Genomic DNA, 22511 nt, shown 5'->3' with positions numbered 1-22511 from the left:
CACACACACACACACACACACACACACACACACACACACACACACACACACACACACACACACACACATACTCACACAAATGTTACTCACATACACATGTAAAACATGCACAAACACACAAACACTTAAGGCTGTGTGGAGCACTTTACAATTTTCATACACCCACAACAAACACATATACACAAACACGCGCAAACACTAATGCACGCGCGCGCTCACACACACACACACACACACACACACACTAATGCGCGCGCGCTCACACACACACACAGTGTACTGTAAGGCTCCCAGACCACAACTTCTTGTGTCAAGCTGTGTGACAACAGCGTAAGCTGTCATTTAGACATCTCGTTTCATCACATACTTCACATTAGTCGATTTGCTAAGCTAATAGAATAAACATGCAGTGAAAATAAATGGCTGGAGTTTGATTTTTTAAAACATAGACAGAAGTGGTTGAGCCCTCAGAAAACCTTTCTTAATGTCTGGGTGGAGTCATTAAAAATACTACTCCATGCCTTACAATGAGAACAAACTTAAACAGTAAATACTGTAAAATCTCAAAGACAAAAATGCCAGCTGTGTCCTGTAGATTTAATCACAACTCACACATGGTGGGAGGATATTTGTCACTACCATGACTGTAATGTGCGTGCTTGCATTTGTCTTTTTTGCTGCACATTTGTTCAAGTGTGTTTATCTGCATGCACGAGTCAGTTGGTTTCACTGTTTGTCCGTCAGTGTGTGACTGAGCTTCATTAGTGTGCTGTGAAGCGAGAGACCTCCTGCTCTGTCTTGTCTTCGACCATCTAACACCTTGAGAAAAACCTTAAAATTTGCTAAATGTTATCTTAAGCGCCGCATTGAGACGCGCTTGGCAAAACTGTAGCATGAAAGAGGGGCTGTGAAGCGTGTCTGGCTGGAATGCAAAACACAAGTCATGGTCATCACTCTGTCACCACACAGATACAAGGCTTTGAGGACCTATGGTCTGTGTGTGTGTGTGTGTGTGTGTGTGTGTGTGTGTGTGTGTGTGTGTGTGTGTGTGTCTATAAAATTTAAGCAACCACCTTTTCCCAATTGCTATGGGAATATGTTTAAGTGTGAAGCAGGATTATTGATTAAGACAAACCATCCTCAACAAAGATACATTAATGTAGAGGTTATTTAAAGCAGCTATAATAGATATATTTTATAATGACAATGAATCAAATGACTAGGTATAATGTAGTGCTCTGGTTGCCATTTCTTTAAACCAACCACAATCATCTTGGGTGGCGCTAAGCACCTGATGGAGCAACAAAGCCTTTGCAAAACAGCCTTGGAGGGAACTTGTTTGGTGGGATGAAACTCAGATTCAACGTAGTCTATATAGCGGTTTTGATTTATCCTGCAGAGATCTGAGGAGCAGTTAACCATAACTCTCATAAAAAAGGTGACAAGTAAAATCTGGCAAAATGTCCGGCAGCAGCGGAACAATCCTAGAAGTGGAACATCATGGATATAGACTAGGTATTATATGACAAGGGTCATTCATAGTGCCCCATTGACAATTATGACCCAAATCTGCAATTCACCTCTTCTCTACAGAGTTTTATAGCCTTTTTCAGCTCATTGTTTTGGATTTCCTGCCCCAACTTTACTCTTTTGGTCACTCTTGAGAGGATAAGGGATGAGATGGATAAAGAAGAGACTCTTTTGGTCACTCTCCGAGCGCTTTCGTCAACCTTGTTTGCAGCCGCAGCAGGCAGCTGTCAGAGAAAAAAGCTCTACAAGAAGACTTGAAATACCTTTCCAGCGCTAAACGGTGGACAGACAGAAGTAACCAGCATGATAGTAAACATAGTTAAGCATTTAGCAGCCAAAGAGTCAGATATTTCTCTCAGGGGTCAGTGGAGAAAAAAAAACCCAGCTTAAAGCAATGTGAATACTGGATGTACAATACATGTATTGGGTGGCCAGAAACACAACTCTACATAACACAACAATAGGAAACTGTTTGCTAACAAGTTTGCCATTTTGACGTAAATGGTGATAAGTCAGTGTTGTGGTCACATCTTATTTCCACTTCCACAGCTATGATAGGTTTAAAACTAAATTTAAAAGATCTTATAAATATTTGTTGGCCTCTCCCATCAAGCCTATATTATCATTATCAAAACAGCTCAAGTCGAGTTTGAGTAAAAAGAGCATTAGCAATTGAGCTCGAAACAGCTTTACACAGAAAAAAATGGCTTTTACCACACAGTAAACAACCATATACCATACTATCCAGACAGGACATAAATATTTGTGTTATTATCTTTCTTTTCTAATTATCCACCACATCTCTGAATTTGGCAAATAGTGAGAATGATTAGGCAACACCGGGCACAGCTAATCTCGTTTGCACTTCCTCACAAACTAGGCGGTGCTGGTCTTACTTGGCTGAGATGTTCTGTCTCGTGCAAATGTGCCTGCATGGATTTCTCAGAAAACACAAAGATTAAAAACAACAATGTAAGAGTGAGCACATGTGCATGTGTGTGAGTTTACCCTTTCTAAGGTCTCTGTGTATTAATCTCCATGAGTGGTGGTCGTGGATGCAGTGGTGGTACTTGTGACTTGTGGGTGTGTTTTATACATAGAGCAACCTGCATGGCAGTTCAAAGCCACCCAGCGCAGTAAGAGGGGATGAGAGGAGACATGAAAGCAGCACTCAACGTCTACAGTCTAAAGATCACAGAGTGACATGGCAAGGAAGGAGCACCAACATAAACAAATCAAAGACACCTCCATTTTAGAGTTTGTCATATCAAGTGCACCCACATGTTGGTGGCTCTTAAGACGTCTCCTGGACAGGAAGTGCGCTGTAGTGTTACCATTACTAAAGAAATGCATTAGTAATGTAGTCCGGACAATCAGAATTTTCTTGATAAGGTTTCAGACAGCCCTTGTTTATCTATCTTTATTGAAATACTGTAGATGCATTTACCACAAATTTGCTCTTGGAAAAAAAACAGGTAAATTATAGAAGAGAAATTAAATGAAATATCTACCAGCTATGAGTGCTGGTGCTCATCACCACTTCAAACATTTATTTTATTATGTCAAACCTCACGCTGAACAATGGGAATATTGACAGTCATTTGTTATGAACAAGCCAAGTTGTTTGAGTATTGTTTGAGTATGTTTGAGTATGTCGCGTTGGGCTCCCAGGCGGGCTGTAGCTTCGTGAAAGCGCTGTATTGTATTTCTTTCCTGTGCCAGAGCCCGTTTCCTGTGGCGGTGCAGTGTCAAACGATGACCCTCTGCTTCCTGCAAGTCGCATGGAGACAGGCCTGCCACGAGCCCCGGGGCCTCACCGCCAGCCACTGAACAACCTCCGAGCCCCTACTCCGTCTGTTTCAAGTCATTTCCCACCTTGCTCTTTTTGGATATCACTTATTCCTAGCCCTGCCTTTTGTTTCCCTTAATGACTTACCTCCCTCTAACTCTTGCTTCTTTTATTTCCTTAATTTCTCTCCTTTCATCCCTCTTCTACTTACCGTCTTCTTCCCCAACTTTGATATTTTCTTACTTGCTACCTCGTGTCTGTCCACGCCCCGTTGTTCTCCATGTTTCCTTCTGTCCACACCTCCTTTCCCTTCTCCTTGTCCAGGTCAGAAGAGGGTCTGTCAGGCATTTCCTGGGCAAGCTGCAGGTCTAGACCACACCTTGCGAGGGGATTTCTGCAACTACTGCCAGTGACGCACTATAGAAACGAGACATGCACCCTCATGCCTTCATACATATACACAGCCACTGTACACACTGGAAAAATAGTTTTTTTCGACAATAATTATTTTGGCTGAGACTATGTACAGTTGAAATCCTGTCTGTGGGATAAAAAGAAATTTGTGGGAAAATGTTGAAAACGTGTAGTACAGAAAACACATTCAACAGCAATTGTAACAATGCTACATCTAGAATAAGCAACAGAAAGTGTATTATTACGTTTTCTGAGTAAAAATCAAAGTGACAGTCAGCCGAAGCCTGTCCCCCCTTAAAAAACAAGTCCCTATTTTTGTGCATGGTGTTTTCACATCACAAGCAAATACACTAGGACTACATCTCTACTATTGAGTATGAGGAAACTGTCAAATTATTCTTTACTACTGGTCCCCAAAGAAATCAACTGCATGGCACATAGGTTAAAGGCTCAGCCTGACTGACGTTTCTAGTGGAGAAAATTAAATCACAACTAATAATATTGTTTTTAAACAGCTGATAGGTGTGCCGACTCGAAATCTGAGATTTTAAGGGTTACTTATACTTGGACAAAATCTCTGTAGTACGTGAGTGCATGTGCGTGCATTGGCACAGTCCACTATGTTCCACAGGTCAGCATGTCTTCAAATTGGCTTATCATCTCCTTCAATTTCAGGTCACGAGTACACACGCGTGTCGGCAGCAAAAACAACACACTTTTACTGCGGATCTCCAAAATGACTCCGGTAGTCTTCTTCCAGTCCAGGTCTGAGCCAGGAAGTGAGCTGGCAGAAAAGGAGGAAGCAGAAGCAGCTCTCTCTGGCTGCAGGTAATGACCCTGAACATTGACCTCCAACCTCACCCTCCATCAGTCTGAAAATACACACTCTGACAAAACACAGATGTGCAAACACGGTGTTGTTGCCTACAATTATTTTGCAGATACTGAAGGAACTGTGTCTGGCAACTCTAAGCCTATACATAGCTGATCTTTCTAACATTAGGAAATCCTTTTAATGTTTTAAGGCAACTGAGTCTTTAACCATAAAATCAATAAAAACAATAACATCCAGAATTATAATTTATCTTTTTATTATTTGACCGCAACAATAACAACATGTTGCATTTGTTCACTTATTACATTTACAGAAGTGGTCAGGAAAGCTGTATGATACATGGACTTTTTTAACGCAATCCATTTGTCCTGCCTTTATCAAAGTGTTTGACAAAGCTGGAGGTGCAGCCAATGAAGAGACTGTTAGGACATGAGCCCTGTCCAAAACCAACCCGCGGATCTCACGCATTTAAAAAAACGGTGCAAAAGTGTCTGCACTTGAGAGATTTAAACCTTTTGGAGTATGATTGATGTGTCAATGGTCAACAAGTAGTCTAGATGTTTTTGGACAGAGCCCATGGCTTTGGATGGTGACCGACTGGAGCCGCCTCACCAGCTCCAGAAGAATAACCTGCTGCCATACTTGGAAGGCTCCAGTTTTCCCTCGATGGCTGGGTTGGGCTCAGGACGTGGTCTAGAATGGTAGGGGTTCTCAGGGAGGGCCCGCTGGGTCTCCACTTTGGTCACCTAAGAAAGAAAGGAACATGCACCCAATGACTTGTCAGACATAAAGAGTTAAAACAAGTTGAAATACCGGCACTCCGCGAAGACTTTTTAGTGGACATGCTCAGTTTTAGGGGCTCAATTGTTCTTGACATTGTGATCAAAACAACTGACTTGAAACACAAAATCCTTATATGTAAGGGAATTGTACAGATATGTGTATGTTTAGTTGAGACCAATATCCAATAATCGAAGAATAAGCAAACAGACATTTCCCATTGCAGGGTTTAAAAACTAATAGATGATCTAATCAATTAAAAAAAACAGTTTAGTTTCTTCTGCTGACAACTTGACTATTTCCTCCATTCTCCTTGACCTCTTTCCTTAAATCATGATATACATCCTCTCAGCTCTTCTTTATCCACCCTATCCCTCATCCTCTCGCCTGCTTTTTCCACCTTTGCACTTTCTTTATGACTTTTGAGTCCGGTCTGTCTTTCCTTTACTCTCTTCCTTCGTTTCTGTCGGGCTATTGTCTTTCTCCTGGATTGGATATATCCCAACCTGAATGGGTAACTCTTTCATCCTACTTAGAAAATGAGTTTACTCCCATCCACTCAAACTTGTCTTTTCCATTTGTTTTATAGAGCTGAGCAATCAGAGAAAGCCAGTGAAACAGTCAACAGTCAACCTGGACATTTTTTGTACTTATCTAAAGTCAGATTCCTGTTCTTTTGTTTGCCTGCTCATATGATTTCATTTCATGAACAACAGCTGTGCCCGGAAAAGTGCAAAACGGGCAGAAGGTTAATTACAGCCATTCACAGATTCCCAGGTTTGTCCAAGTGTCATTTCAAAGACTACAGAAAAAAATGTCCAAAAAGCTATAGTCAGGATCAGTTGTTGGTCTTATTCTTTTGCTGCTACCTAATTAGTGCTTGCAGGGCGTTATGCAAGCCCCTAAAAGTGGTAATTTTATGAAAAGAAAAAGAAAACTGCTCAAAACTGTGTGAATGAGACCCTACGTAGATGCAATCAGAGCCTCTTGCACAGCACATAATTTGCCAGAATAGAGCCCATCAACTCAGCTGCTCACATTGCAACTGCAGTCAATTCTTCCCAAGTCTCACCTTAGACAGGTCTCCCAGCTCGGGTCTCTGCCACCCCAGCTTATCAAGGACACAGCTGTCGAAGGCTTGCTGCTTCTGACGGCAATGGCGCAGTTCCGCCAAGTTGGAATAATCCAGACAGGTCCAGTACTCTGTGAAGGACTCTGCACAGTTTCCCTTGATTTGTCTACATGAAAGAGGGAAAACAGAGACTTGAGTCCGAATCAAATATGCAAGCGATAAAATGAAAACAGTCCAGAAAACTCAGTTACTATTTATGAGCAGGAACTCTTACCCTTAAAACGCTTATTTATTTATATCAATATATTTAGATAGATATATAGAGAGAATGTGACTAAAGTAACAGGGTTCCTTCACCTTTTCCAAAGTCAAGCAGTTTCATTGTGCATTTTCAAGCGTTCGCAGCACATTACAGATGGTGTAAATAAAACCCTGTACATAATAAGCGTTGAAAAGATTTCTAAATAATTCCCATTCATCCTCCGTGCATGAACTGCTCAGATCCAAAATTCAAACTCCACCCATGTCAAAACCTTTTATGAAATTGAGGTGTATGACTTCTCAAAAGTATTTTACAGGTTTCCATAACAAGAACTTTCTGAACTGGTGATGTGAATGAAGTGCTCCTAAAGGTGTCTGGCAGTTGCCAGAAGCACCGAAGAATCAAACCAGATCCTGGGTGCAATTACAGCTTTTGTCAAATCTTTCCTCATTAAGATAATTACAGGTATTGGTCTTTCACAGTAACTCTCAGTTTATCTTTGGGGTGAAAGTGTCGGTTGTTTGTGTTTTTTGAGAACCAGGAGCAACACGTGCGCACACACACCCGCACGCACCCACACACCTCAGTCTACAACAGACACAGCAGAGTGAAAAAAAACCCAGACCACTTCCCCAAATAGCCCCCAATGACAGTGTTATAGACACAATAAACTATGTACTTAACTTATTGATTGATTCCTATTCAATAGCCAAAAATGCAGGAAAGCAATTATTAATAGATTCTTATGAAAACAAAAAAGTGAAGATGATCAATTAAAAAGCTTTGCAAGAATAAATACTGACTCAACAAGCAGATGTCTTTAACCATCATAAGAAACCTTTAGTTCTACTCACAGCCTAACCCGCTGTGTGTGCATGGTGTTATTGTTGTGTTTGTGTGTAAAGACCTTCACCTTCATTTTACTTTCTTTTGGGCAATATTTTGGAGCTTTCTTTGTGTGTTTACATTTACAAAAACATAGAAGTTGTCTTCAAATGAATTACTTATCTTCACTCAATTTTCACCCAGAATGTCTTAAATATCTTGCAGACAAGACAACCATCTCATTTAGCTAAAAAGCTCACCACTTCAGATTCAGTGCACTTAGTAGTAACAGTGGATAGGAATTCATGGAGGACTAATGTGTTATAAACATCTTTTCTTAGTTTGGACAAGAATTAACAAGTTATCTTAAACCCTCTGATTGCTCACCTCCATCCCAGATGATGCACTAGAACTTGATTTTCACCACTGTTTTCTGTACTCTTCTTACATCACTAGCTTTAAATCGCAAACCATTCTACTTGGCAAGGGAAGACTAACATCTTCATGTCGCTGCCGCCAAAAGCCAATGGAATGAAAATCATATCAGCAGGAAGAGTTACAGGATAGGAAACTGTAAAATTAACAACTGTAACCTCTGGAAGAACAACTGTCTGACTATTTACAACTTCAAAGAACTTTTTCTACCCACATCTCCATCACAAAGGAGGAAATGCAAAATCTCTTGACCAAGGTTTCAAATGGTCTCTCAAACTCCGTACCCTTCAGCTGGCTCCAGAGTTCAGCCACATCTTCGATCACTCTCTGACCACAGGTTTTGCAGATGAAACCGCTGTGGAAGCCTTCATCTCCAAAACTGTATTAAATATGTCTAATCACTAGGTTTCTAACCTATCCACTGTTACCTGCACATCTGATGAATTAATGATGAACTCTTTGTTTTTTAACTGAGTGTGTAAACCAGACTATTTGTTGCCAGAAATAAAAAAATAAAAACCTGTATGTGTGTTACCTGAAGAAGTTGAGTGCACATTCGTTGACTTTCCTCCCTTCTTCTAGACACTTTCTGGGGTCTTTCTCCTCCCAGCGGCAGAGCATGAACTCCTTGTTGGGTTTGTCACACTGGGAGCCAAAATGGTGGGCAGCAGCCTTCAGCACTGCAGAGGACACATTGATCTGGACAGAAACAGGGACAGGCACATGGAAAATAAGGAGGCTGGATGAAATAATAATTCATTAACCAATAGTAGATGCCCAAGACATTTTGTGAGATTTATTTTTGTGTATCCTGACACCTGTTGATATTGGTGACCACATAAAAGAGCTTAAATTATTTGTTTGATCAAATATTGTGGATCAATTTAATATTCATCCAATAATCAGTACATTAGTAGCCTAAAGCTTGATTTGTGGTTGTGCTGAGGCTCTACGTAGAGCTTTCACCCTAACCTAGGTAAGTGGCCTGAAGTTTAAACTTTAGAGTGCCTGCGTGGATCTCTTAAGGAGAATAGCAGGGCCGGCGTGCGTGTGTGGAGAGTGTGTGGTAGCTTCGGAGCGAGTACCCACTCTTGAGTCATAGTGAGAAAATAGTCTCCCCTGCATTTTCTGACCACTGTGAGAAATCTTTAGCAGGAAGAGTTAACCCTCTCCTTGATTTCATGTAGTTTATAGTGAAGGAGAACCAGGAAAGAATAAGGGGAAATGCAACACAACTAAGCCAAGGCCAAGCGACATGCGTCACCGTGAAGTTTAGTTACATTTTCCGAGATGCACATGAGGCTACGGCGTAGGATTGTGTCTCCACGTACCTATGAAAGTAGCTACGGCGTCGAATTTACACTGAAGCATAAATCACGCTTAACTGGGAGCAGCTGGAAACTGCTAGACTAGCTCCAATAGCAAAAAGTAGACCTCCAAACACTCCCAGGTTGTTTTATTCAGCCACCAAAATTGACTGAACTTGTGTAGTTTTAGTTTATTATTCACATGAATAATAGAGTTTGTGATTCATAGGGAAGGAAATTACCAACGATTTCCCAAATCAATTAAATTACAATTCACAAGGTCCCAGTATGATTAAATTTCTGATTTGATTTAAATTTTCAATTAGATATCAATTAGATTTCTGTAGCAATATCAACTTTGCGTGGATATACAATTCTTAATTCTTAAGGAACTTCTGCTGTACATTGTACAAGCAAGCAACCCTCAAATATTTTTATAATGGACCAGGTTAATGTTTACATTAAGAAGTGGCCCACGAAAATGATGTTTAAAGTACTTTTTATTTACACATCCCTGGTGAAATTGCACACATTTAAAAAAAATTGATTTTGGAATTTTGTCAATCTATATTAGTTCACTAAAACAAAAGATACATTTTAATTGGAGAACCGATTATTTTAATCCAGCCCCAGTGATTTAAGAGGTAGCTATGAGGTCTGAAGTATTTCTTAGAGGGTAACCATTTATTTTCAGTCCAGCATCTCTTTAAATTATCTTCCACTACAAGGCTGTTTCTAGGTTCTTGGACTGTGTTGATCTGTAATATGTTAAATGTTTTACAAATGCCATACAGTAATTTGAGCCAATTATAGTCTTATACACAACAATCTTTATTAAGAATGAGTGAATACATTAAAGCAGATTTTGTCAAATCAAACTTTTTTTATAAGAAAATAAGAAATAATGTATGAGGTCCTTGGAAATACAAGAACCAGGTATACTTCAAATGGAAAAATAGCTCAGTAGCATGAAGCATTACAGTGTAATTGTAAAACCCTTCATCAAACAACAGAACTTTTACATGCACATATGTTACGCTTGATATTTTAACCCATATTAGTGTTGGAACACAAGCTGCTGCCAGCTAACATCTGTCTTCCAAGGACAAGTTCAATGTGGCAAATAACAAAGCTGCTGACATAAACTGGCCAAGGGTTTGTTTAGGGACAGCCATTGGAAAGTTAATGTTGCCACATGGGATTAATTGAAGAAGTAATTCCCACTATGAAGTGCGCGATACAACGTTAATGAAGGTTAACAATGTCTGATGTTTAATGCTGCCAAGGTGTATATCATAGAGATGCCGGGGATTTTATCAACTTGAGTTGCATTTACAATTATTTACTAGTGGATTTATTATGTTTTAATCAATCTAGGTTATCTTACCAAGTTTCGGCAGTGAAGGCAGGTACCACCAGCGGCAAAAGATATAAACTACTGAGCATATCTTGAAAAATACAGCAGCTATCGTTAGCTAGTAACGTTAGCTTGTTGGCTAGCATAGTCGGTGTTGATTTCAATTCAAGCTAAACAATAAACACTACTCACCTCATCCACGTTCAGCTCCTGCAGTGAAGGAGCATCCAGTTTTGTGGGCATGGCTGTATGTCTGTGCAATAAAACTAACTCAGAAAAAAATACTGAAAAAACATTCAAGGTCCTCGTCTGGCTCCAGGACGAGCGACGAGGCCGCAGAGAAGGTCAGTTTACTGCGCCTGCTGGCTCCTGTCAGCTGGGAAGCGCAGTCTGATGACGCAACAATTCGCGACCAATCCCAGAGCCGCTGGGGCATGCGCACTTAAGGAGCTGTAAATAGAGAAGAATCAATTTGATACATTTGTTATTAGTTTTGTCACGTTTCATTTTGAAATTGTTAAAATGATAAAACTGTGACATGCAATCAAACAATAGCTCTTCAGGTTGAACAGTTTAAGTGGTAGTCTGGCTTGTCTCTTTGTTGCCATGGTAACGGTACACTTGACCGTTTTACAGTCTTGCTCCAGTCGATAAATCCCTGGTTTGTGTGCTTGTTTGTTTATTTTGAGAAGACAGGGTGCTAGAAAGTCAATGTAGTAATGGAGCTCATCGGAAGCAGTTACAAAGGAGATACAAAAAATGGCAGGTAAATGTCTGTTATGTAACTTTAAAGACAACAGGATATACAACCCATAGCCTACATATGTACCGCTATGTAACGTTACACACCGTTGATTCAGGTTTACTGAGCTAACGTTATGAAGAACAAAAGTTGTGACCATCTCTTTTCTACCTCAGGATGGATGGAAAAGGAGAGTACACCTTTCCCACAGAGACAAAGTATGAGGGAGAGATGAAAGACGGGATGCTCCATGGCAAAGGAGTTCTACACTTTCCAAATGGAAGTAAATATGAGGCCACCTGGGAAAATGGCATAGCCAAACAGGTGAGGAGTGGCGTGTGTGTGTGTGTGTGGATGCATGTATGCGAGTCAGAATATATGCATCCACATGCATGTGTGTTTCACATTGGTTATAGTTATAGTTGATATGACATCTGGTCCCTTTTAGCAATCAATCACCATTATTGTCATAGTTATTAGGTTTCTCTCCTTTTTTCCTGCATGAAGCTACAGTCTCTCCTGCTTTCAAGGGCTTTTGCCACAACTATGATCTCTCCAATTATTATCATTATTTCAGTTGTGGTTCATCTGAAATGGTAGCAGCTCTAAACCATGACTAATCATGGCACAGACTACCCTGCACCTGCATCCATTGCAGCCCAAGAAAACCTATCTCCATTCAAAATAGACCTAAACCATCCAGTACACTCTGGAAATAATATCTGGTAGCTCATATAGCTCACTCTGAAACTTGCACGTCTCAATTCAAACTCTGCCTGGGGGGTTGAGTATCGTGCATTATCCCTTTTTCTACTTTTGTAAACAAATTAAACAAGCATTTTAAAGGAGCATTAGCTTATCCTGAAATGTTTCTATCCACTGCAAATGCATGTGTATAAGAAACTCTCAAATTCAAGAATACATGTTTTATTAGAAATCGTGTGGTTGAGGTGTAAATGTCACTGCAACTGTTTTATCTAAACTTTATCAAAAAGTGCTTTGAAATAAAAGAGCCAAAAATAATCAACATAAGATAGACAGCAACCTCTAATTATGTCTTATGCAAGTAAATAGAACTTCTTTTTTACTGTAGATATTTTGACGCAGCATAGCAGAATAACAGTAATCGAGGATGTATTCCACAGGTGTTCCCGGACCAAGGTGCTGTGCTCGCTGGCTCACTGAATAATTAATTAATTAATTGGACACTTAGGCCCTTTTTACACCTACGTGTTGTAACGTGTTGTTATTGTGACAAACGGAGACATTTATACCGTTTGTACCCTTTGTTTACCTACAAATGGAGAATTCGCTTCTGAAAACGAGTCTTTCTAAAATCTCCGGCCATAGTGGAGATTTTTGAAATCATCGTTTGCACGTTTGAGTGTAAACTGAGACAAACAGCGGTTTAAGCAGCCGAAGAAGTGAGGAAGAGAAGAAAGAGGAAGTGATTTGTTGCTTTTTTATTTTTTTTTATTTTTTATTAACAAAGAACAGTTAAATAGCCAGTATGTAATTCAAAGGTCAAAACCAGAGATACTCATACAGAGAAAAAAATATATATAAATAAAAAAAAAAGTATAAAAAGAAAAGTAAGGTGCAAATAAAGTCAAATGAATCACCGATACACAAAAAATGTATCAAACACAATCCCAGTCTTAATTGCCTTTTACCTCTTATAGTGTTGCTGTATTGGTGCATTTCTTGAAAGAAATTGTCAAAGCATGGTTTGGAGTCCGCCCATTTCTTCTTGTGAATGTGGAATTTTCCCAATAACAAGATCAATTGAATAAAATAAACAACATCTTTATCATTTTCACTGTCTTCAGAGCAAATCAGAATATCTTTATCTTTAAGTAGAATTGATTGGCCTGTGTTCCGTCTGATAAAATGTTGAACATCAATCCAAAATATTTTAGTATACAGACAATTAAAGAACAAATGACAGATTGTTTCTTCTTCTAGTTCACAGAAAGTACAAGAATATTCAATATCAAGTTTGAATCTCTTTAGGGTTCTCTTTTGCTGGATATATATTTTATGCAGAATAAAAAAAAAACTCTTTTACTTTATTGTTAGAAAAAAAATTGTCTTCCATTAACCCGAACCAGTTCATTTCTCCATACATTGAAGCACAAAAGAATCTTCCTGAGGGCAGAGTTACCTTTTGTATACAATTCCTGATGTGTTTATTTGAACATTTATTCTTGGTAATGTCCATTCGTGATTTGTTGCTGTTGTTGCTATTTGTTTGGGTTCTCATTGGCCAATGTGGGCTTGAGCTTCTCGTTACATCGCCACCTACAGGTTTGGCATGCTCTTGACGGCAGTGACGGCATACAAGTATGTGTAAATGAACACTTTTCTAAAAAACTGTGTGCACAATGTTATTTTTGAAACAGGAGAGGTGAAAAATGTCTGTTTATGAAAATAGCTGTCCACATTTAAACGTAGTCTTAAGTGAAGCTGCTGTGCTTCTCCTGCATGACCAGTCTGTGAGAAAGGTCTAGCAAGAAGACATGCTAAATCTAGCATGTCTTGTACAAATTTACACATTAAACATTGGTCTCTCTTCTCTTCTTTTTTGAATTTGTATTTGATCCCCCGCCAAATAAGCACTCAAACATTTTATAAAATTAGAATTAATGCCATTTCCATGATTGCAAATGATATTGTTGACATTGACATTTTGCCAGATTACTGGACAATGTATGCTTATTTTTCATTCCCAATAACACAGTTGTATCATCCTTCAGAAGAACATGCACACACACACACACAGACACACACAAACACACACACACACACACACACAAAAACAAAGTGTGTCAGTTCGCCCAAAAGACATATTTTTTCACTTTCCCCTGGTGTATATATCTATGCAGACATTTTTTTTATCTGCTGAGGATTTGAGATATTTCGGCCTGAACCCTAAAACAATGGAAGAGAATTTAAATTGTTTTGTTGTGCTTAAAGCACTGAAAAGTGACATTTGGAAACCTCAACAGTACTCTTATCTTTCCAGAAACCATGTCTGGGGTACATAGGATAATCCCCAGACCTTGCTTTCAACAGTTTTTACTTTCCAACAGTGAGGTCTGTGAATTATCTTTTGCATTATCATGGCATTGCTGTTGAGTTTTTCAAATGGATTTTTTTCACTGCTTCAAGGAGCACAAATGAAACTCAATTGTACTGTGGTGATGAAAGATGTAAATATCACAAAATGTTGGCACGTAAAATTGTCTCCATGTCCAGACACCACTAGAGGTAAGTGGAAAATTATGTTTTCTGGTAAAAAAAAAGAAGAAGAAGAAAAGTGATTTCAACATTGTGCTTCTTCATAAGGGGTCATTTACCTTTGCTGATGGTCTGCAGTACCAGGAGAAGGACTGGGACTACTGTGATGGTTACGACAGGCGCTTCTACAGTGAGAGGTGCAATGGACTCAGACCTGCAGGTTGGAATTCATTTATTTGCTCATTCGGTCAGTTGACAGAGTTTCTTCTAAATCCCACTCTCAGACAAACAGATCCTTTAGCTTGAAAACATGATAAACATTGCCTAGAATTCAAACACGGTTGAGATTGGGAGCATGTGCATGGGAGGAAAGGAAAGAAGTAACACCCAAAGCAATAACTTGATGTTCTATTTTGATAAAAAGCTGCTTAGTGTGGTCACAGATTCACTTCTCTTTATTGGTGTACTGAATGCGTGTCATAAAGAAGGATAATTGAGCTGGCTTGATATGTTTTTGAGCTAAACCTGGATAGCTCTTCTTTATTTCAGTACATGTTCCAGATTTTGGAAGCTAGCTAGATAATGTACAGATAGTAGTAATTAGCTGCTTTTTGAGTGTCCATCAATTGCCTGACAAATACTGTAGATTGACTTTAGATTCACTTTATATGTATGATCAATCCACATGGCCTAATTAAAAGCATTTGAAAAGGATAAGATTTGAACAAAAAATCAGAATAATAAGGAATTGTGTTAGTAGTAATACACACCGTAAGATTGCTGTTCAATAAAAACGGCTGTTTCCTTCATACAGGAGAATCTCAGTTAACTGATCTGCATCCGCCACGCCTCATTCCTGATGGATGCTACGATTGTGGAGATGGTTTCTATGACCCCAATTCCAGAGTTGTCACTTCCCACACTGGCAGATTCCTCAGGAATGCAGGTGAGACACAAAATAGCTTGTTATTTTAACTGTGGTAGCCCTGGCCTGTGACACCAAAGATGACGATGGCTAGTAAGAGGTGTGTCTTCTAACAGTGTTCATGTAACCACTTACTTTGATTCGTAATAATAATCCTTTGCCACTAAATAATACCTTCCAACCTGGACATATTTTTGAATTATGTACTTACTGTGAGGTGAACAAAAGTACTGCAATGCAGATAGGATACTCACATTTTCACAACATCTCTATCAGAATCCAAATCGTTCCTCTCTCACTGCTTACTTTGCTCTAGTTCGTGCACATTTTAGTTTCCTCTAATTTTAGGCCAAATTGGCTCCATCTGAGCATTGAGTAATATCCAGGCATCTGAGCCTGCTGGGCCAAAGAAAATGAAAGATGAAAGTCAAGAGCAAACACAAATTTCCATTTCAAAGTAATTATGTCCACTAAAGCACTTTGTCAGTGATAGATTGCTGTATGTTAAATGTATGTAGGAACTTAATAAAGCAGCACCACTTACAAATTCCAGTAGTCATGTAGCTATTGATTAAACCTGTTTCCAGAGCATGTGTGCTGTAGTATCCACCTATGAGCAAGCAAATGGGGTGTCCGAAAACCCCTTCACGGATGAGCCCCGATCCTGACCCTAACACCAGATACTGACTGGTTTTCGGATCCCCAAAAGCAAAAGTTTGGCGCATTTTGTTCAGTATATAAAAAGGTGAGCAGGCAAATCCTGAAGAAATTCACACGTTGGTCTATACATCAGTAAAACCCCAGAGTTCAAAGCCAAATCAGCCAAATTAGTACTGAGTGAGTTGTTGTTTCTGTCTTGTTATACAAGATAAAAGCTCTGTGTAAGAAGACACTACTTTTTTAAGAACAAGCCACAGAAAAGGCCTTTCTGAAAATATAATAAGAAAAACATACCAAAGCTCTTGAATTGAATAAGTCTCAGGCAGGCCCTTTGTCTTTGACTGTTTGTTTTTTTAACATAACTGCATCTATGAAAGCATACAGTGTGGGATTTGATAGCAGTGAATTTATGAAGTGATGTTAAATGGATTATCCCTGGATTCTCTGATGGAAGATTATTGCTACAAGTCATCTGATAAACATGTTTAAATAGGCTATTGTAGTCATTTCAAAGCTGTTTTTTTATCTTTTGTTACTTGTCAAAAGTGGAAAATTCAAGACACATTTTTCCACTGAACGGGTGCCCAGTTTTGGAACTCCTGACTTGAAGTGAATGCATTCTGTCAGGTGTCCGGATAGGAATTCCCAAATTCTGACATCCTCTGCTCGTCATGTCTCCTGTGACTTTACATCAAGAAACAACATTGCGAATTACGCAGCGGGTTGTGAATGCAGTTTGTAAATGCATAGCCTTCGGCTCCCTAGGGTTAAGTCCAGTTGGATTGCTGTGCAGCAAAGGTATTTTGACAGGACCATTTTTAATTTTACACATACTGTACAGTATCTAACCCAGCTTTTATTACTGGTACATGCATGGAGATGTTTTACAATCTTGCAGAACTATTGTAAATGAATTACAGAAATGTAGGAAGCATTCAAATCAGACAATATTTTGGTATGCTTCCATCTTCAGATATCGGACACACTACAGAATCAGTGTCTGGATCCTCATTCAGTGATTCAGACTTGAACATTACAAGATTACAAGTGTCAAGATATAATAATAGCAGAATTTTAGGTATGACTCACCAGCTCCCCTAAGGTAAAAAAATATTTCTGGGCTATATATTTGTATTGAGATGAGCTACTTGCAAGAAGAGGCTTGTGCAATACATCACAAACACCTATATGCGCTCTCCCTCTTATCTTGGTATACAGTTCTTGAGAAGAATGCTCCTGTATCCTGTATGGATTTATTTTTCAAGGCACATTTGTCAGAGTGGGTGTGAAGACAGAATTTATTGCCTCATGGCTTCCGTCCAGGATGAGGATGATGGGACACAGGGCAGACCCTCCCTCCCAGAGGGGACGCTTGCTACAGAGAGGAAAAAGGAAGGTGCTCCCCATGTAGCCGCTACAGCTGGTGGATGTAGGACAAGGTAGAACTGAGCCTGTGAAGACAAAGCCTCGCATCTAGAGAAGTTGCAAACATGATTTGTATGGAACTGGTTTGAACTACAGACGATTCAAGTTTTACGCCCTGAACTAAACATTATTGCTATTAAAATATCAGACTAACTTTACTCACTGGCCAAAACTGACCTATTGTGAAGCTTCTCTCCTCGGTTACTGTTGCTAACATGGACAAATATTCCTTCCTGGCATTGTGCCAGGTAGCAAAACAATAGGATCTGTTGCTAATATCCCCCAAGAGGTTAAAGATTATTTTTGGAGGTGAACCGCTTTCTTGTCATCAAGAAGCTGCTGATATGCCTGCATGCATGTATGGAGGGATGTCAATAATACTTGTACGCCACGAAAAAATGTAGGATAGTGGAAATGGAGGGTGATGATAGTAAGTGTCAGTTGGAATTATTAAGGAGGAACCACCCATCACAGATGTGTACAGAGGGTTAAATGTAAGATGCAACATCTCTGAAACAATTGCTATACTGATCCTGGTACAGTTACTTCAAAGAGCCCATTAACTGTCAGGTTGGTGTTTTCCACATGTTAAAGTACATGTCCAAGTAAGACACTGGAACCCCAAGTGCTCCCCAAATACAAGTCAGTTTGGATAAAAGTGTGAAATGAATGGAACACAAAAAATACTAACAAAAAATAGGATGATCTGTATGGCCTGCTCAGCATATAAGAAATCAATGTACACTAGACCAAGACCAGTTCTAACTGGTCCTCTCTGCAAGTCCCGCAAAAACACATTACTTTACTCATTGGTGTTGGGCAAGGACAAGGAAGCATTTACATGGATTAGAGGAGTTGTCACTGGGTGTTAACCAAAATTACTGTCTGAGAAAATGGTATATTTTAACCGATAGAGGATAACAAGTGCCCTTCTTTTCTGACACACATTAGATATGACGTAGGATGAGATTGGACGTTGCTTCCTACTGTATCTTCTTGTTTGGGAGAACTTTATCTTAAAAAACTATTTATTTTATAAATAGTCTGTTAAATTTGTTTTCTTATTCAAGGAAAGAAATGTAATTCACTCACAGAATCTTGCTTTATTTGATATCTCCAATTCCAAATTTCATTCGGGTTTACAGCTTTTAAGAGGCAGCGAGTCACACCATCATCCAAACCAATATTTTGCTGATTGGTTTGGATGATGGGTTTAGAGATTCTTAGTAGTTTATAAAAATCTAAAAGAAAGTAGTCGGACAGGTAATTTGGATACAAAGTCACCTCCTGCAAAACAGAGAGGACAGAAAAGAAGGAAGGTCTGAGTGTGTGTTTGTGTGTCTGTGTGTGTGTGTGTGTGTGTGTGTGTGTGTGTGTGTGTGTGTGTGTGTGTGTTTGTGTGGGTGTGTGTGTGTGTGTGTTGATATCAGTAATATCAGTGATTGCAGGTTGTGAAATAGGAACATTCGGGATTACAGACTTTGTTTCTGGCTGATGTTCTTCCCAACCTTCTTCATGAGTGTCCAATTTAATACCACAGCAATTAGACATTCGGTATTACACTGGAAAATACTTCTGGTGACCAAACCAGAGCCCCTCCCTTTATGCCCGTATAGCCGATTCAATGATTGAAATTTGAATTATGATTTTTTTTTTTATTAAGATCATTACAACATATAGTTCCACTCACAATCAACCCATTGTGTCATAGTTAACCAGCCCATTTTAAATAAAGCCAACAGACTACAACACAATGAAATGATTACTGTAAACCTGAAACACAAATCACATAATCAACAAACAACTCCAAAAGGCTATTTTTACTCGCTTTCAAAATTCCAGATACATAATTGATCTTAATTTGTCATTGCTGATGAAGATTGTTACTTAAGTTTGAAGTTATAAAATAAAAAAAATTGCATAGGCCACATCTGCACAATCAAATCTCCACCACTAACTGATTAAGCGTTACTGTTATTACAAACAAAGACACACAAACACACACGGGCAGTTGTGTATGTTGTCTCTTGGCAACAGGCAGCCACAGTCGGCAGCAGTGCAGGAGGCTGCAGCAGCTCCAGCAGGGGCCATGTGTTGCCATATTGTTTGTAGAACTTCCTGTTTCTGGAATGAACCGCTTCGCTTTGAAACTCTGCACAGAAAAGAGTTCCACGTTGAAAACATTCCATTGCCAAGGAAAACACCTCTGGTGACCAAACCACAGCCCCGCCCTTTGTCCCCATCCAGCCGAGGTGTTTCACAGACAGATCAAATCAGCTGAGGCCCTGGGGAGTTGAACACATCCATATCCTTTCCTGAAACTCTCATTTTTCATCCATCTTAGAGACAAAAAATTCACAATAAAACAGAATTTGCATGTCAAAACCTCTGCACTGTGACAGATAGATGAATAACTTTAAAGATCAGCATCTCTCTCTCTATCAAGACACATAAGCCAAGGCTGCTCCGCTTGCAGTGAATTGGAGACAGATGACTTATACGTGTGCATTTGAATGTTTATTTGAGCTTTCACATTTAGGTAAGTTTGATTGCACTGTGGGGCCTCCGCTTGGAAACCACAAAATGCACTTCTATTAGCACATATGACCCTAAATAAATCCACTTAGTTGAGCTCCTTGGTTTATGGGCAAGGTTCAGATTTTGACTTCACAGAGTGTCATAGCTCTCCTGTTTCTGTGATTACTGTACTAATACTAAATCCAGCAGAACGTGATCATCTCTTCTGCAAATCCCTATAGTACGTATGGTACTAAGTGTGTGTGTGTGTGTGCGTGCGTGTGCGTATGCGTGTTAATTCACACCCATTGGACTGGAAGGAAACACTTTTCCCTTAGAGTGTATTTTAAGGATAAAGATCAACAGACTTTAACAAGGTGCCATTATCGCTTCCACACACACACTCTCTCTTGTGTACATTGCAAAAAGGTCGTCCATGCAGGTTATTACAGTCAAGATGGATTTCAACCAAATATCTAATAAACAAGTATGTTTAGTGTGCTGCATTTCACTAAAGGTGCAAAATGGTGCCTGAACTTTTCCCTACAAATGTGATGTGTCATTTAGAACCATAGTATGATTTGATGTATTTATTTCTATTTTTATTAGTCTATGTGCAATATTCACAGAACTGACGAAGAGTCATTAGATAGGTCTATAAGTTAAATGTATTGACTTGCAAAAACTGGTAAATCACAAAAAAAAGTCCTGCTGTCCTCAGATTGCAAGAAATGACCTAATAAACCAGCCACCTGTGCCCTCAAACAACCCAAGGTACCAATTACATATGACTTACATTCTGAGATAAACGCTGCTATACAATCTCAAGAGGGCAGAATTACAGCAAATATAAAAATGTCCCAATATAATTATCATTAAGACAGTGGTTTGTTAATTGAGGTCTAAACGTTACGACGTATAGGCTTCAATAAGTACCTTCTCCGTTAACAAATGCGTCACAAAGACTGTTTGCGGGGCAGCTGTCCGCGTGTCCGATAGGCCCGTATACGTTCAATTGAGCTCGCGATCAGAACAGGTAGAAAGGAAAGAGACACACGGAGAAAGCGAGGAGCGGGGTGTTTTCTACGTGAAGTGGCTGTTAGTGTTGACGCCGGGCAATTACACACAATCAGTCCGAGAGCTGCAGACCTGCTCCCCTGTACAATGGAGCCCCGCGCGCAGTGGAACCTGGGGGTGAGGCCCGCGTGCTGCTCAAGTGCGTGCAGCTGCGAGCGCTCCAGAGAAAGCTCACTTCCCCTGCAATTAGCTACTCATTTCAGTTTTAACAATGCAAAACTGGTTTATTATCAGCTCCTCTGGCAGTCGTTTCGGTTTAAAAAAAAAAAAAAAAAAATCGGTGTCTATTTTTTGGGGGTTATTATTCATTGAGTGTCTGAAGTGGTTCTGAGAAGTTATTTTCGCCTAATTGTCAGGCTTATCTTGATTTGACAAATTTAGCCGAGATTTGAATGGCACTTCACTGTTGCAGCCTCACACAGAAAATGGCCTGTGGTTTAATTATGCAGGCCACTGGTTATTAGGGTGTTGAGTTATACGCTTTACCTTTACACTTCAATCTGCGCGGTTTGTATTTTTTCACTCATTTAATCATAGGTCAAACGTTTACAAAAACAAAACAATTTACTTTAACTGCAGACTTTGTTTCCAATAGCCTACTATGAACACATATTCTCAATCATTTCAAATTAAATCTTTCCAACAGATGACTCTGAACATGAGTGGATTGTGCGGACTTGTCGGAAAGCTTGGGATGAGGTTGCTGGCGTTGATCCTGAAATGTCTGTTGCAACAATTCCTAAAGAGACCAGCAATGTCAACTGATATTATTTTTTACTTTATTTGTATGTATAGCCTATTAAAACTACAGAAAATGTTTTCGATTTTTTGTCTTGTGAGCTATATGTCTGTTTGAGACAAATACTGAAAGAAAAACATGTTTATGATGACCTATTTAAGTCCTTGTATAGGCCTACATGGTCAGTTTTAATAAATATAATGGCGCTATGACATTCATCACACAGTCTATGTGTCAGTAAGCTATAGACTTCATGCCGCAGGTTATCATTGAAAAGTACAACAGTCGGTCATATGTTGGTACTTAATGTATAATATTAGCAGGATATGACCCATGCATTGTCTCCAAATACACATGGCTATTGTAATGTATTCTATTGCTAATGTTCAGGCTGTTAATGGGATACAGTTCTGCTGTGTGAGGATCATGTACTCCCTTTAACATATAATCAGTCTTTAGAATAGGATATGTTGGGCGATAGCCCCTCAGTCATCTAAACAACTTCACCAGTTGAAAGTTGAAACTAATATTTATAAATAAGACATTAAGAATTTTATAGGCAGCTGTCCTTTGGACAAAG

General features: G+C 39.4%; 2 protein-coding genes across 3 annotated transcripts; one reads left to right on the top strand and one right to left on the bottom strand.

The window, feature by feature from the left end:
* Positions 1 to 4807: 4807 nt before the first annotated feature.
* On the bottom strand, positions 4808 to 11028 carry ndufa8 (NADH:ubiquinone oxidoreductase subunit A8). The gene is made up of 4 exons (XM_034896761.1): positions 10799 to 11028; positions 8478 to 8641; positions 6421 to 6586; positions 4808 to 5314 (listed from the first exon to the last, which is right to left on the bottom strand). The coding sequence occupies exons 1-4, from the start codon at positions 10847 to 10849 to the stop codon at positions 5177 to 5179; spliced, it is 519 nt and encodes a 172-aa protein (XP_034752652.1). The 5' UTR covers positions 10850 to 11028; the 3' UTR covers positions 4808 to 5176.
* morn5 (MORN repeat containing 5) lies at positions 11022 to 22013 on the top strand. Of its 2 annotated transcripts, none has more exons than XM_034896758.1 (5): positions 11022 to 11372; positions 11525 to 11672; positions 14697 to 14808; positions 15403 to 15534; positions 21839 to 22013. In XM_034896758.1, exons 1-5 carry the CDS (start codon positions 11326 to 11328, stop codon positions 21955 to 21957), a joined length of 558 nt encoding a protein of 185 aa, XP_034752649.1. In that variant the 5' UTR covers positions 11022 to 11325; the 3' UTR covers positions 21958 to 22013. The 2 variants fall into 2 exon arrangements, with proteins under 2 accessions (XP_034752649.1, XP_034752648.1); XM_034896757.1 differs by lacking the exon at positions 21839 to 22013 and adding an exon at positions 17439 to 18334.
* The last annotated feature ends 498 nt before the right edge of the window (positions 22014 to 22511 follow it).

This window comes from Etheostoma cragini, chromosome 16 (genome assembly GCF_013103735.1).
Source record: "Etheostoma cragini isolate CJK2018 chromosome 16, CSU_Ecrag_1.0, whole genome shotgun sequence".
NCBI lineage: Eukaryota > Metazoa > Chordata > Actinopteri > Perciformes > Percidae > Etheostoma > Etheostoma cragini.
The sequence above is the reverse complement of the archived record's forward strand: the minus strand, read 5'-3'. Positions and strand labels throughout refer to the sequence as shown.